Raw genomic sequence first — 17,087 nt, 5'->3', positions numbered from 1 at the left:
AGATTATTGGATGTCTCTATCCACTTATAAGCATTAGAAATAAATTAGATATTTGTAAGAATAGATTCTCCTAATCTTTATTTAATGATAAAGCTTTACATTAAAAATAAAATAATCAACAATGAATTAATATGAAGCATTCATATTTTCCAAATAACAAAACATAATTCACTCAATTTAAAGATTATTTATACCAGAAGGAAAAAAATTGATTTTGTTAGGCTTACATTAAATCTATTTAATTAATGTCAATAGAATTTTTTTTGTACAAACGAAAATTAGATAATATCTTATTCTTAAAAGTAGAAAGCTATTTGTTTCCCTTTGGGATAGGCTGGCTATTTTTTATAAATTATTAAAATTAAAGTTTCTAATTTATTTAGTTGGATAAATTGATTGAAAACATAATATTATTAATCAATAAAAGTATCGCAGTATAAAACAAAAAGGAAGCTAAAAACACCTTTGTATTATTCATAATATAAGAAATTATTCGAAATGAGAATTCCCTACTTCCTATTCCAAATTTGCTAAATACTTATTTTTTTATTAGTCTAAAATAAAGCTTAGCTTACTTATAAATAATCTGATAGAGCTTAGATAATGTACGTTTAAGCTCTCTCAAGTACTCTCTCAGCATATGATTAAACAACTGCCACTTTTAATTTTCCTCAGCCATTTTAAAATACTCCAAAAGTTATTCTGAATGTTTAAAGCTACTATACCTACATTAATTTCCCTTAATCATATAAATTATAAGTATAAACAGTTACTTTAACATCAGTAACAGTTAAAGTTGAATCTTTTGGAACAGATATATACGAACTAAATATAGGAATACTTGCGGTGGATTATCCTAATGCGTTAGTATTTACAAAATCTTTAACTTCAGGATAGTCAGTAGTTCATAAAGTCGATTAGAAAATTTAATCTTATATAACTTTTTTTACTTCTTTTTAAGCTAACTCTTGCATTTAACTAGAATTTAACTTAGATTCTACTTAATAAGATGATTAAAGCATTTCAGTTCAAGCTAGCAACTTTTCTTGTTTGAGCTCTCTCGATTACAATATTTTAGTAATTTACTACGATATTACCAATTTTCCTGATATGCCCTTTTATTCATACAAATCTTCTATATTCTCAGATAATATAAGCTCAGAAAATTATGTTAAAACAAATCTATAATCTCCAGATACAGGTTTCTATGGGCTTAAAGATATGAAAATAGGGTCTTTGCTTAAGTTTGGAATTTTTTTTTATCCTTCAAATCAAAGTTAACCTATTCAAAATGGTAGTTATGTGTTTCATACTAGTAGAGGAAGCTATATAGTTTATTACGCAAATTCGTAAGTTTTTGATCTATAAAAACTATAATGCCCACCAGATTAATATTTATATAAATAAAGCTGTATTATTTCACCTTATAATGGTATTTACTGTTAAAATAATCCTAATGTCTGTTTTGATTGTGATTCTAATTGCTTAACTTGCTAAAATTCAGCTACTTATTGCCTAAAATGTCTCTCTCCCTTATATTTTTATAATAATAAATGCTTCAACAGCATATAACCTGGTACATTTTGTGATGTAAATTATATTTGTCAAACTTGCAATCTATCATCTTGTAGTACTTGTATTGGTGATGCAAATTTTTGTACCTCATGTATAAGTGGATATTATTTCTATAATAATAAATGTACTTAAAACTAACCTAATTAAACGTACTGTAAGTATAGCGCTTCTTTAAAATATTATGAATGCTTTCCTTGTGATAGCAAATGTAATAAATGTTCTGGTCCATTCTATAACTAGTGTAGTGAATGTATAAATCAAGTTTACTTCTATAGTCAGTCTTGTACTATTGACTAACCTCAATAAACAATATGCACAAATTACATATGTTAGCCTTGTTTTAGTTTATGTTAAACATGCTCTGGAGTAAATTAAAACTAGTGCTTGACTTGTATAAACAATTATTCTCTTAATTCAAATACTAATTAATGTGAAATCTCTTCATGCTAAGATGGATATTTTCCAGATAAAAATTTAAACACTTGCTTAAAATGTTAACTTGGATGCAGTAAATGCAGTTCCTATTCAGTTTGCTCTGAGTGCGCTTCTATTAAAGATAGTTAAGGAATAATTTAAACATATATTTTGGATACTTAGCATTAATCTTGTTATCTAAATTGTCCAAATGGTAAATATTTTGATTTATAAACTAGATAATGCACTTCTTGCGATAAATCCTGCTTAACTTGTAATGGCAAAACTAATTAAAATTGTCTCTCATGCATTAATGGAGCTTAAGTCAACAGCTAAGGAATGTGTAAATGCATAAATAAAAATGTAGGCTTTTCATCTGATTTTACTTAATGCATTCCTTGCTAAATAAATTATTGTAGTTAATGTTTTTACAGTAATACTTGTGAAGTATGTTAATAATATGCTTTATTTGACCCAAAGTAAAATTAATGCGTATGTATGAGTGGGTATTTTTATTCAAGTTCATATTAAAAATGCATTAAATGTATTTAAACAAGCTGCTAAAATTGTCTATCAGATGGAAAAACTTGTACAAAATGTCAAAGCGGTTTTCTCTTGTCAAAATACTCAACATGCGTTTATTGTAATAATTATTAGTATTCAAGTGATGGTAAAAGCTGTGATTCTAAATGCCCAAATCTTTGTGAGGTAAAAATTAATAGAACAAAACTTTTAAATTAATAAAGAATGCGTACTGTAATCCCTTATTTAGGCAGCATAAATTTTTATTTTAATTTGAATCTTTTATTTTTAAAAGATTAAATTTTTAGTTTATTTTTACTTATTTTATAATATTTACAAAAATATTATTTAAGGTATGTGTTAATGGGAAGTAGTGTGTATAATATTCTAGAGACGAACCAGATGTAATACCTAATTAATTATGCCATTATTCATGCTCTGGTTGTTCAGGATTAACTAAATTCGATTGCCTTGACTGTTCTTCTAAAACTCGTTTATATAATAATATATCAAAGAAGTGTGAGTGTATTTAAGGGTATTTAGAATCTAATTAAAAAGACTGTGCAAAAATTTAATAAGTTGAACCTTTTATTTAAAACATGTCATAAAAAATAAATCATAGTTTTTACTTTGCTTAATCTGCCCTAATTTTTTTTAGTTTTAGTCCATCTCTAACTTACTCTTATTAGCTATAATAATTTATTGGAAATATATACTATATAAATAATAAAGATAAAAATTCAAAAAACTTGTTTTCTTAATATACTAAATATAACTTAAATAATATCTATAGCTTTAAAAAATCCTCATAATCACCTTCTAATGAAGCTTAATAAAACTCAAGGCATTTGAGAGAAAGCCATGTAAAGGATATTAATGATTAAGAATATTTAAGTTCTGATATAGAGATAATTACATTAAGAGATAATTAAAAAAAAATTAGTGAATAATTAATAATTAAAAGTAACCTTGATAATTAATCTTAAATGAAGGATTAAATCTAAATTCGGAATTTATAAGAAAATAATAATAATTAATTCCCAATAGTTAGTTAATAAGAAGATTAACTAGAAGTCTTAATGTAATCTAAATTTTTCAATGCAAGCATAATACCTCTGTTAACCACTCTAACTTTATTTTTTCTATCTCTTTTAATACACATTTACCAATATAAAGCAAAAAGGCAAATAAAATTTTCTCATATATTAAGATGGAATAGTGTTTTATTTATGATACAAATCAATTCTAATTATTTATTAATGTCATCTTTTAATATTGAATTATAGTATTAAGATACCTTAGACATTATAATGCTTATTATATTTGGTGCTTTTTACAGCTTGCTATTAGTGTTAATTACAATTAAAATATACAAAGGAAATTATTATGGAAAATCCTTTTTTTTGATTAACTATTTTTACTCGGATTAAAATATCTATTCAAAATACTACTTTGTATTAATGTAAATAAAGCAAATAATAATTTGCATGATTTTCTCCTTTTCTAAAACACGCTTTGCTTATTCTATTTGGTCAATTGTGGCTATTCAAATAGCAGATATAGTTATCAAATTCATCAAAAAACCTTTTAAATATTTATTTGATTTTTACACAACTCTTCTTTTAGATGGAATATTTTGCATATTAATGCTTTTGTTTGGAATAGTTCTAAATACATAAAATGAAAGCTCTAAGGTCTCATGTTATACAATTATATTTATACTTCTTATGCTTACCACATTTACTAATATCGTAGTAATTATATATAAAGTGACAATTTTAATAATAAATAGAAGAAAGGCTAATAAAATGGAAAATCTAAAGTAACAAAATTATAAAAATGAATAATCTCAAATAAAAAAAACGCTAAATAGGCTTAATTTAAAAAAAAAATCGTTCGATTAACTAGAAATGTCTTTTAAAGTAGTTAAATGGTAAAAAAATCCATTAACTAAAAGCAGATTATCTTCATAAAACTATTCTTTAGAATAATCTTTAAGTTCGTGATTTTATATTACTATTCTATACAACTATCAAAAGTAACAAAGTTAAGATATACTCAAGAAAAACTATTTTAATTAAATTAAATAATAAAATTTTTTTATTTTACCTCTATTATTAAATATTATATAAAATTATTTTTATATTTATATTTTTTATATTGTATTCAAGTAAAAATATTTTTAAAGTTAATTATAAATCATTTAAATAAATATAAATAAGGAGACGCTTTTTTAAAAATAATTTATTTTTTAATCTAAACTAAAAATAAGTAAAAGAATGATATTAGAATTTTTGTTCTTAGTTGCTTATAAATCGATCCCTGCTTCATTTTTAGTGCAAATACATTATCATTACTAAATCAAAAAAAACTTTACTCTTTATAATTTTATTTAATAAATTAATTGTAATGTTTGCTAATACTTAACAAATAAATTGAAATTTTAACCATAAATAGTAATATAATCTAATTTCCTAATTAAATTACATTTAATTTATCTTTAAGCAACCACTAATCCCTAATTAATTATACATAATTATGGTTTAAAAAGCTTGAATTACATTAAAATTATGTAAACAAAAATCAATAAATTTATTTAGGTCATTATTTAGTGTAATAACATGAATTAATAAGAAAAAATTATTTTCTCTAATTTGACATATTTTTGGAAAGTAAAAAATTATTAATTTTAGCAATTAATAAATATAGATTTATTTTCTCACACTTAATAAAAGGCCAGTTTACTCAATTTTAATTAAAAATAAAGATTACAATATTATAAATGAAACCATGTAATTGATTTCAATAAGAAAAAGTTTAAATTTTATGATAGCCTAAAATTGTAAATTTATTTTTTTTAATAAATCATTTAAAATATTGCTAAAAAAAAAACAAAATTAAAATTGCTAATTAAAAAATCTTCTTTCTCTTAGCATCAAAACTCACTCCATTCATCAATATCAATGAATATTTTAGAAATCCTTTTATACTTTTGTTTAATGCATAAATATTACTTTGTAATGTCTTAAATATTACCTACTATAAAACAATCTGATAGAGCATAAATAATGTATGTATAAGCACTTACAGATACACTTTAAAAATATCAATTTACAACAAGTACTTTTAATTTTCCAAAACCCTTTGAAAATACTCCAAAAGTACTTCTGAGTGTTTAAAGCTATTACAGTGATATATAGATTAAACAACGCTATAAATTATCTATAGAGACTGTTACTTTAACTTCAGTTACAGTGAAAGTTGAGTCATTGGGTACTAAACTCTATGAATTAAATATTGGTATTCTTGCTGTTGACTATCCATAATCTGATGTATTTACATAAATTCTAAGTTCAGATACAGAAGGATAACTTACTTCTATACACAAAGTTGCTAACAAAATACAATCATATGTAACATTTTTTACTTCATTTTAAGGAAGCAGTTGCGAATATCTAAAATTTAACTTAGATTCACAATAGTTAGATGATTACACTATAAAAGTATCTGCGAATAGTTTTAAATGTATAGGCACTATATATTATAATATTTTAATAATACATTATGATAATAACTTTCCTTATGCACCATTTTATCAATATTAAAATTAAATATTTTAAGATTAAATAAATTCTGAAAATTTAGTATCAACAAATCTTAATTCTCCAGATACTGGATTTTATGGTATAAAAGACATGAGTATAGGTTCTTGGTATAGTTTTGGAATCTTTTTTTATCCCTAAAATTAAAACTAACCTATTTAAAATGGAAAGTATGTTTTTCATACTGATAAAAAGAAATATATTATTTATCAGGCATACTCATAAGTATTTGATTTAATATAGCTAGAATGTCCTCGTGACTATTATTTATATAAATAAAGTTGTATAATTTCTCCTTACAATGGTATTTATTGTTTAAATAACCCTAAAGTCTGTTATGATTGCGATTCTACATGTTTAACTTGCCAAGATTCAGCTACTAATTGTCTAAAATGTGTCTCTCCTTTGTATTTATATTAAAACAAATGCTCAAGTAGCATCTAATAAGGTACTTACTGCGATGAAAATCATATTTGCTTAGCTTGTAATCAATCTTGTAGTACTTGTATCAATAATGCTAATTTGTGTACTTCATGTATAAATGGATATTATTTTTACAATAACATTTGTACAAAAGATCAACCTAATTAAACATATTGTAAATAAAGTCTCTCTTAATAGTACTAAAAATGCTTTTCTTGCGATATGAAATGTAAAAAATGTTCAGGACCATTCTATAACTAGTGCAGTGAGTGTTTAAATAATTATTATTTCTATAAAAATTCTTGCTATATTGATTAGCCCGAATAAACAACCTGCCAAAATTATAAATGTTAGCCTTGTTTTAATTTATGTTAAACATGTTCTGGAGTAAATTAAAACTAGTGCTTGAGTTGTATAAATAATTATTCTCTTAATTCGAATACCAATTAATGTGAAATTTCTACATGCTAAGATGGATATTTTCCTGATAAAAATTTAAACTCTTGCTTATTATGCTAACTTGGATGTAGAAAATGTAGCTCATTTTCAGTTTGCTTAGAGTGCGCTTCTATTAAAGATAATTAAGGAATAACTTAAACCTATATTTTAGATACTTAGCATTAATAATGTTATTTGAAATGTCCAAATGGTAAATATTTTGATTTATAAACTAGATAATGCACTTCTTGCAATAAATCTTGTTTAACTTGTGATGGTAAAACTAGTTAAAATTGCCTCTCATGTATTGATGGAGCTTACATTAATAGCAATAGAATGTGTGAGTGCTAAAACAAAAACTAAGGATTTGCATCTGATTTTTCGAAATGCATCTCTTGTTAAATAAAAAATTGTAGCAAGTGTTTTTATAGTAATACTTGTGATTCATGTTCAGAGTTTGCTCTGTTTAATACTTAAAAAAATGAGTGCACCTGCATGAATGGTTACTTTTTTTCTAATTCTATTCAAAAATGTACAAAATGTATTAAAAATAACTGTTAAACTTGCCTCTCTGATGGCCTTACTTGCACAAAGTGTTAGAGTGGTTTTCTCATGACTAAATATTCGACATGCGTTTATTGCAACAATTATTAATATTCAAGTGATGGTAAAAACTGTGATTTAAAATGCCCAAATGGTTGTTAAGTAAAATAGTATTAATATTTTTTATTAATTTAAAAGAATCCATAAACTGCAATCCCTTCATTATCTGATAGATATTTTTAAAATTCAATTAATTTTTTTTATTCAAAAATTTTTTTTTTTTCAAATTTATTAAAAAAATATTTAATTAATTATAAATTATTATTATATAAGGTATGTGCTAATGGAAAAAAGTGCATATAATACTCAAGAGATAATCCAGGAGGAATTCCAAACTAATTTTGTCATAATTCATGTTCTTCATGTTCAGGTTTAACTAAATTTGATTGCCTTAACTGTTCTTCTTCAACCCGTATTTACAACTAAACAACCAGGAAATGCGAATGTATTTCAGGTTATTTTGAATCTAATTTAAAAGATTGCTCTTAAATTTAATAAGTAGAACCTTTTATATAAAATATGGAATATAAACTTGATCTAGTTTTTTATTTTGTATAGTCTTTTTTGATTTTCTTTAATGTAAGTCCTTCATTGATTTATTCTTATTAGATATAATAAATGATTGGAAACATTTATTACATAAATAACTAAGATAAAGTTTCAAATAACTTATTTTCTTAATACACTAAATATAACTTGAATAATATATTCCAAATATAAATCTCTCCTTAATATTCTCCTAACTAAAAATAGTAAAATTCATAATTAAATTAAAACTAAAAATATGATTAAAATAGTTAACGATAACTAAAATAATAAGAATAAATGTAAAAATAAAAAAATATAAGGAGAAATCTATCTGATGATTAGCAGGATTTTGAAACAAAATAAGTTAAAAATTTAAAAGATAAACTAATAAATTAAGAATAAGGTGAAAATAGATTTTTATTAGAAAGTCTTTAAAATTAGTTTCCTTTGGTTTTTGAATAAAAAAACTTTCTAAAAGTTGAATTGTAATCTAGTTTTTTTTATTCTAGCATAATACCAATGTCAACGACTCTATTATTCTTATTTCTATCTTGTTTGATTTAATTTTATTAATTAAAAACATTAAAAAAATTAAGATTTGGATATATTATAAAATGGAATAGTGTTTTATTATTCGTTTCTATCAATTTTAATTTTTTACTTATGTCTTGCTTCAATATTGAAATTAATAAATAAAATTTTATTGATTTTATATTCCTAGCTATATTTGTAATAACTTACAGTGTTTTGTTATTTTCACTAACATACTAAATATACTAAGGAAATTGTTATGGAAAATCTTTCAAAATGATTAACAAATTCTAATAGTAAGAAAATATTTATTCCCGATACTATTTTATTTTGATGCTATTAAAGTAAATAATAATATCGATGATTTTGTCTTTGACTAAATGCTACTTTCTTTACTTTATTTGGTTAATAGTAGTTATCTAAATAGCAGATATAGTAATTAAATGTTTCAAAAAACCATTTAATTTGCTATTTGATTTTTATATAACCCTTTCTCTAGATGGAATTTTTTGCATAGTGATGCTTTTGTATGGAGTGATTCTTAATACTTCAAATATAAACTCAAAAGTTATTTGCTATACATTAATATTGATTTTGTTAATGATGATTATATTCATAAATATTTTAACAGTGGGTTATAAGTTTTTAATATTTATTACTCAAAGAAAAAAAATTAGTAAAGATGAAAATTTAAAAGAAATTAAATATAATCGGTTTTAAAAATAAACAAAGCAGGCTCTAGAAATGTTTAGCTTTTAAAAAAAACAGTTAGAGTAAGTAAATTTATCTTTCCAAGTAGTTAAATGGGAAAAAAATCCTTTAAATAAATCTAAATTAACTTCATCAAATATAATACCAGGTTCAACTGATAATAAATGATTTAACAAATTAATCTTAATCCTTAATTTATCTATATAACAAACAATCTTAATAAATTATATATTTATAAATAATTTAATTTTATATTTTGAGTAATTGAATTAATATATTCATTTCATCAATTTAAATATATTTACTATATTTTTTATCTAATTATATTAATTATTTAACAAATAATAATTTTAAACATTTGAAATAACTAGATTTTTAGTTTATTTTTTACTTATTTTTTAATATTTACAAAAACATTATTTAAGGTATACTATAATGGGAAGTAGTGAGTATAATATTCTAGAGATGAACCAAAAGTAATACCTAATTAATTATGCTATTATTCATGCTTTAGTTGTACAGGATTAACTAAATTCGATTGCCTTAACTATTCTTCTAAAACTCGTTTATATAATAATATATCAAAGAAGTGTGAATGTATTTAAGGTTATTTAGAATCTAACTAAAAAAACTGTGCAAAAATTTAATAAGTTGAACTTTTTATCTAAAACATGCCATAAAAAAAATATATATATAGATAATAAAGATAAAAATTTAAAAAACTTGTTTTCTTAATATACTAAATATAACTTAAATAATATCTATAGCTTTAAAAAATCCTCATAATTATCATCATCATATGAAGCTTAATAAAATTTAAGGCATTTAAGAAAAAGCCCTGTAAATGGTGTTAATTATTAAGAATATTTAAGTTCTAAAGTAGAGATAATATAAAGAGATAATTAAAAAAAAATTAGTGAATAATTAATAATTAAAAGTAACCTTGATAATTAATATTAAATGAAGGTTTAAATCTAAATTCGGAATTTATAAGAAAATAATAATAATTAATTCCCAATAGTTAGTTAATAAGAAAATTAACTAGAAGTCTTAATGTAATCTAAATTTTTCAATGCAAGCATAGTACCTCTTTTAGCCATTCTAACTTTATTTTTTCTATCTCTTTTAATACACATTTACCAATATAAAGCAAAAAGGCAAATAAAATTTTCTCATATATTAAGATGGAATAGTGTTTTATTTATGATACAAATCAATTCTAATTATTTATTAATGCCATCTTTTAATATAGATTTATAGTATTAAGATACCTTAGACATTATAATGCTTTTTATATTTGGTGCTTTTTACTGCTTGCTATTAGTGTTAATCACAATTAAAATATACAAAGGAAATTATTATGGAAAATCCTTTTTATTGATTAACTATTTTTACTCGGATTAAAATATCTATTCAAAATACTACTTTGTATTAATGTAAATAAAGCAAATAATAATTTGCATGATTTTCTCCTTTTCTAAAACACGCTTTGCTTATTCCATTTGGTCAATTGCGGTATTCAAATAGCAGATATAGCTATCAAATTCATCAAAAAACCTTTTAATATTTATTCGATTTTTACACACCTCTTCTTTTAGATGGGATATTTTGAATATTAATGCTTTTGTTTGTAATAGTTCTAAATACATAAAATGAAAACTCATGCTATACAATTATATTTATACTTCTTATGCTCACCACATTCATCAATATCGTAGTAATTATACATAAAGTGGCAATTTTAATAATAAATAGAAGAAAAACTAATAAAATGGAAAATCTAAAATAATAAAATTATAAAAATGAATAGTCTCAAATAAATAAAAAACTTACTAGGCTTAATTAAAAAAAAATCATTTGATTTACTAGAAATGTCTTTAAAATAGTTAAATGGTAAAAAAATCCATAAAATATGATAGCATTTAAACTCTTTAACTTTTATAAAGTTACATCTTTCTATAATATACGATGTGTTTTTGATTCATTTTTATCTTATTTCTTTCAATAATATGTATTTGTGAAATGGCATATTTTAGTAAGAAAATCTTCATTTAAAAACAAAGAAAAGTGATCTAATGGGGTTGCTAGATTTTTCATTTATTTTGGAATACCAACATCTTACTCAAACAATAATGATATTAAAATTTTTGCTCTTAGTTGCATATAAAACATCCCTCCTACCTCATTTTGAGTTCAAATATGATATAAAAACTAAATTAAAAAAAATTTACTCCTTACAATTTTATTTAAATAAATAAATTGCAATTTTTATTTCAAGCTTAACAAAAAAATAGAAATGAATGCAATTTTCTAATTAATTTATCTGTAAGCAGCTACTAATCCCTAATTAATTATTATGGTTTAAAAAGCTTGATTTACATTAAAATTATATAAATAAAAATCAATTATTTTATTTAGATCATCATTTATTTAGCGTAATAAATAATATGAATTAATAAGAAAAAAATAATTTATTTTTTCCAACTTGACATATTTTTTGAAAGTAAAAACTTTAGCTCTTAATATCTTTTGATTTATTTTATTACACTTAATAAATAGCTAGTATACTCAATTTTAATTAAAAATATTGTTTACAATATTACAAAAGAAACAGCGCAACTAATTTCAAAAATATAAAATTCATGATAACCTAAAATTGTAAATATATTTTCTTTAAAAAATATTAATTTATTAAACATAAATATTGTTTGTTTTTAATATTATATAGAAAAAGAAAACAAAAATAAAATTAGTAAACAAAATCTTCTTTCTCTTAGCTCCAAAACGCCACGCCATTCATCCATATTAATGAAAATTTTAGAAATCTTTCTATTCTTTTATTTAATGCATAAATATTACTTTGTAATGTCTTAATCATTACCTAGTATAAAGCAATCTGATAGAGCATAAATAATGTATGTTTAGCCACTCTTAGAAACACTTTAAGAAAATTAATTTACAACACGCACTTATAATTTTCCAAAACCTTTTGAAAATAAACCAAAAGTAGCTCTGAGTGTTTTAAGCTATTACAGTGACATAGAGAATTAACAATAATATATACTATCTGTTGAAACTGTTACATTAACTTCAGTTACAGTTAAAATTTAGTCAGTAGGGACTACATTCTATGAATTAAATATTGGGATTCTTGCCGTTGACTATCCATAAGCTGATGTTATTACAAAAACTCTTAGTTCGGGTGTAGGAGGATAACTTACTTAATAACATAAAGTTTCTAATAAAATACTATCATATGTAACATTTTTTACTTCATTTTATGGAAGTGAATGTGTCTATCTAAAATTTAAATTAGATTCGCAATAGTTAGATGATTATACTATAAAAGTATCTGCGAGTAATTTTAATTGTATTGGATCTGTAACATATAATATCTTAATAATATATTATGATATTAATAGCTTTCCTTATGCACCTTACTATCAATTTTAAAATTAAATATTTTAAGATTAAATAAGCTCTCAAACTCTTGTATCAACAAATCTTAAATCTCCAGATACTGGATTTTATGGAATAAAAGACATGAGTATAGGTTCTTTGTTTAGTTTTGGAATCTTTTTTTATCCTTCAAATTAAAATTAACCTATTTAAAATGGAAAATATAATTTTTATACTGACAAAAAGAGATATTTTGTTTATCAGGCGTACTCACAAGTATTTGATTTATTATAGCTAGAATGTCCTACTGGCTAATATTTATATAAATAAAGTTGTATAATATCTCCTTATAATGGTATTTATTGTTTAGATAATACTAAATTATGTTTTGACTGTGATTCTAGTTGTTTAACTTGCCAAGATTCAGCTACTAATTGTCTAAAATGTGTCTCTCCTTTATATTTCTATTAAAACAAATGCACAAGTAGCATCCAATAAGGTACTTACTGTAATGAAAATCATATTTGCTTTGCTTGTAATCAATCTTGCAGTACTTGTATCAATGATAGTAATTTTTGTACTGCATGTATAAATGGATACTATTTTTACAATAATGTTTGTACAATAGATCAACCTAATTAAACATATTGTAAATAAAGCCCCTCTTAATAGTACTAACAATGCTTTTCTTGTGATATGAAGTGTAAAAAATGTTCAGGACCATTCTATAACTAATGCAGTGAGTGTTTAAATAATTATTATTTTTACAAAAATTCTTGCTATATTGATTAGCCTGAATAAACAACCTGCCAAAATAATATATGTTAGCCTTGTTTTAGTTTATGTAAAACATGTTTTGGAGTAAATTAAAACTAGTGTTTGACTTGTATAAGCAATTATTCTCTTAATTCAATGACTAATTAATGTGAAATTTCTACATGCTAAGATGGATATTTTCCTGATAAAAATTTAAACTCTTGCTTATTATGCTAACTTGGGTGTAGTAAATGCAGCTCATTTTCTATTTGTTTAGAGTGTGCTTCTATTAAAGATAATTAAGGAATAATTTAAACCTATATTTTGGATACTTAGCATTAATCTTGTTATTTAAATTGTCCAAATGGTAAATATTTTGATTTGTAAACTAGATAATGTACCTCTTGTGATAGATCTTGTTTAACTTGTAATGGTAAAACTAGCTAAAATTGCCTTTCATGCATTGATGGAGCTTAAATTAATAGCAATAAAATGTGTGAGTGCTAAAACAAAAACGAAGGATTTGCATCTGATTTTTCGAAATGTATCTCCTGTTAAATAAAAAATTGTAGCAAGTGTTTTTATAGTAATACTTGTGACTCATGTTTAGAATTTGCTCTGTTGAATACTTAAAAAAATGAGTGCACCTGTATGAATGGCTACTTTTTTTCTAATACTATTCAAAAATGTACAAAATGCATTAAAAATAACTGTGGAGCTTGCCTCTCAGATGGTATTACTTGCACAAAGTGTTAGAGTGGTTTTCTTATGACTAAATATTAAACATGTGAGTATTGCAACAATTATTCATATTCAAGTGATGGTAAAAACTGTGATTTAAAATGCCCAAATGGTTGTCAAGTAAAATAATATCAATTATTTTTATAAATTTAAAAAAATCCATAAACAAACTAACTGCAATCCCTTAATTGATAAAGATTTTCAAATTTAAATAATTTTTATTTAATCTAAAATATTTTTTTTTTTCATATTTATTAAAAAAATATTTAATTAATTATAAATTAAAACATAATAAGGTATGTGTTAATCGAAACAAATGCATATAATACTCAAGTGATAACCCAGGAGTAATTCCAAACTAATTGTGTCATTATTCATGTTCTTAGTGTTCAGGCTTAACAAAATTTGATTGCCTTGACTGTTCTTCTTCAACCCGTATTTACAACCAAAAAACAATGAAATGTGAATGTATTTCTGGTTATTTTGAATCTAATTAAAAAGACTGCTCTATAATTTAATAAGTAGAACCTTTTATCTAAAATATGGAATATTAACTTGATCTAGTTTTTTATTTTGCATAGTCTTTTTTGATCTTCTTTAATATCAGCCCTTCATTGGTTTATTCATATTAGATATAATAAATGATTGGAAACTTATATTACATAAATAACTAAGATAAAGTTGCTAATAACTTATTTTCTTAATACACAAAATATAACTTGAATAATATATTCCAAATATAAAACTCTCCTTAATATTCTCTTAACTAAATATAGTAAAATTCATAATTAAATTAAAACTATAAATATAATTAAAATAATCAAAGGTAATTAAAATAATAGCAATAAATGTAAAAATAAAAAAGTATAAGGAGAAATCTATCCAATCATGAGCAAGATTTTGAAACAAAATAAGTTTAGAATTTTAAAGATAATATTATAAATAAATAAAAAAGTGAAAGTAGATTTTTATTATAAAGCATTTAAAATTAGTTTCCTTTAGTTTCTGAATAAAAAAACTTTCTAAAAGTTGAATTGTAATCTAGTTTTTTTTATTCTAGCATAATACCGATATCAACTACTCTATTATTCTTATTTCTCTCTTGTTTGATTTAATTCTACTAATTGAAAACATTTAAAAAATTAAGATTTGGATATCTTATTAAATGGAATAGTGTTTTATTATTCGTTTCTATAAATTTTAATTTTTTACTTATGTCTTGCTTCAATATTGAAATGAATAAATAAAATATTATTGATTTTATATTCCTAGCTATATTTGTAATAACTTACAGTGTTTTGTTACTTTCACTAACATACTAAATATACTAAGGAAATTGTTATGGAAAATCTTTCATTATGATAAACAGATTCTAATAGTAAGAAAATATATATTCCCGATACTATTTTATATTGATGCTATTAAAATAAATAATAATATCAATGATTATGTGTTTGACTAAAAGCTATTTCGTTTACTTTATTTGGTTAATAGTAGTTATCTAAATAGTAGATATAGTAATTAAATGTTTCAAAAAACCATTTAATTTGTTATTTGATTTTTATATAACCCTTTCTCTAGATGGAATTTTTTGCATAGTGATGCTTTTGTATGGAGTGATTCTTAATACTTCAAATATAAACTCAAAAGTTATTTGCTATACATTAATATTGATTTTGTTAATGATGATTATATTCATAAATATTTTAGCAGTGGGTTATAAGTTTTTAATATTTATTGCTCAAAGAAAAAAAATTAGTAAAGATGAAAATTTAAAAGAAATTAAATATAATCGGTTTTAAAAATAAACAAAGCAGGCTCTAGAAATGTTTAGCTTTTAAAAAAAACAGTTAGAGTAAGTAAATTTATCTTTCCAAGTAGTTAAATGGGAAAAAAATCCTTTAAATAAATCTAAATTAACTTCATCAAATATAATACAATGTTCAACTGATAATAAATGATTTAACAAATTAATCTTAATCCTTAATTTATCTATATAACAAACAATCTTAATAAATTATATATTTATAAATAATTTAATTTTATATTTTAAGTAATATTATTAATTTTTTCATATCATCAATTTAAATATATTTACTATATTTTTTATCTAATTATATTCATTATTTAACAAAGAATAATTTTAAACATTTGAAATTTCAATAAATTTACTTGGTTTATTTGAAATAAATATAATTTTCTATTCAAACCAGCCAGGTTATTAGGTAACATAAAATGGAGATTGTGGTTCAAACAGCTAAAATGATAACTGCCTTGTTTATGATGAATATGGAAACTGTACTCTCTGCAATGATGGGTATTATCCTAACTAAAATGGTTGTTCTAACTAAGATCTTTGCTGGTTAAAGTTAGATCCTGTTACTAATTCTTTATTTTGTAGTGAATGTAGATAATAAACTGACAAATAAATTGCAAAGATAAACTAAGTTTGTTAAGTTACTAATAAAAGAGATAATTGCGCTTAATATGTAAATACAACAAGTTAGTATGGTTAAACATAAGCTGTTTGCATAAGATGCTAAGATGGTAAATAAATTTTTTGATTAAATTTAATTAATATTTGTTTAAAATTTCTATCATAAGTTTAAAAAAAAAACAATTATTTTTCGATTGTTTATTTGAATTAATTTAAATCTAATAAAACTACTTTAACAACTAAGGGTTATTATCTTTAAATTTTCATTTCTTTTTTCAAATAAAAACTTTTCTTCAGACTTCATAATTTTGCATATTCAGAAGAATATATTTCTTTTTATTTAAATACATAAAAAAAATTTATAAAACTTTCTTATTATAACCAATTTTTTAAATGAGAAAATACAA

The 17,087-nt window shown here is 22.5% G+C and overlaps 5 protein-coding genes across 5 annotated transcripts; all 5 read left to right on the top strand. All coding sequences in view use genetic code 6, as the record gives it.

The window, feature by feature from the left end:
- Positions 1 to 498: 498 nt before the first annotated feature.
- TTHERM_00224540 (H-type lectin domain protein) lies at positions 499 to 4,517 on the top strand (the record flags this gene model as incomplete). Its single annotated transcript, XM_001014184.2, has 2 exons — positions 499 to 2,697; positions 2,865 to 4,517. 2 exons carry the CDS (start codon positions 499 to 501, stop codon positions 4,515 to 4,517), a joined length of 3,852 nt encoding a protein of 1,283 aa, XP_001014184.2.
- Positions 4,518 to 5,579: 1,062 nt separating this feature from the next.
- TTHERM_00224530 (H-type lectin domain protein) lies at positions 5,580 to 9,515 on the top strand (the record flags this gene model as incomplete). Its single annotated transcript, XM_001014183.2, has 3 exons — positions 5,580 to 7,679; positions 7,851 to 8,075; positions 9,369 to 9,515. The coding sequence occupies 3 exons, from the start codon at positions 5,580 to 5,582 to the stop codon at positions 9,513 to 9,515; spliced, it is 2,472 nt and encodes an 823-aa protein (XP_001014183.2).
- Positions 9,516 to 12,212: 2,697 nt separating this feature from the next.
- Positions 12,213 to 13,446, top strand: TTHERM_00224520 (H-type lectin domain protein; the record flags this gene model as incomplete). Its single annotated transcript, XM_001014182.2, has 3 exons — positions 12,213 to 12,705; positions 12,817 to 13,314; positions 13,406 to 13,446. 3 exons carry the CDS (start codon positions 12,213 to 12,215, stop codon positions 13,444 to 13,446), a joined length of 1,032 nt encoding a protein of 343 aa, XP_001014182.2.
- An 876-nt stretch (positions 13,447 to 14,322) lies between these two features.
- TTHERM_000224519 (hypothetical protein) lies at positions 14,323 to 14,702 on the top strand (the record flags this gene model as incomplete). The annotated part of the gene is made up of 2 exons (XM_012797260.1): positions 14,323 to 14,363; positions 14,540 to 14,702. The coding sequence occupies 2 exons, from the start codon at positions 14,323 to 14,325 to the stop codon at positions 14,700 to 14,702; spliced, it is 204 nt and encodes a 67-aa protein (XP_012652714.1).
- Positions 14,703 to 16,007: 1,305 nt separating this feature from the next.
- Positions 16,008 to 16,807, top strand: TTHERM_00224510 (hypothetical protein; the record flags this gene model as incomplete). The annotated part of the gene is made up of 2 exons (XM_001014181.1): positions 16,008 to 16,098; positions 16,380 to 16,807. 2 exons carry the CDS (start codon positions 16,008 to 16,010, stop codon positions 16,805 to 16,807), a joined length of 519 nt encoding a protein of 172 aa, XP_001014181.1.
- Positions 16,808 to 17,087: the final 280 nt, after the last annotated feature.

Source organism: Tetrahymena thermophila (genome assembly GCF_000189635.1).
Source record: "Tetrahymena thermophila SB210 genomic scaffold scf_8254665, whole genome shotgun sequence".
Lineage (NCBI taxonomy): Eukaryota > Ciliophora > Oligohymenophorea > Hymenostomatida > Tetrahymenidae > Tetrahymena > Tetrahymena thermophila.
Note: the sequence above shows the minus strand (reverse complement) of the source record. Positions and strands in the feature narration are given on the sequence as shown.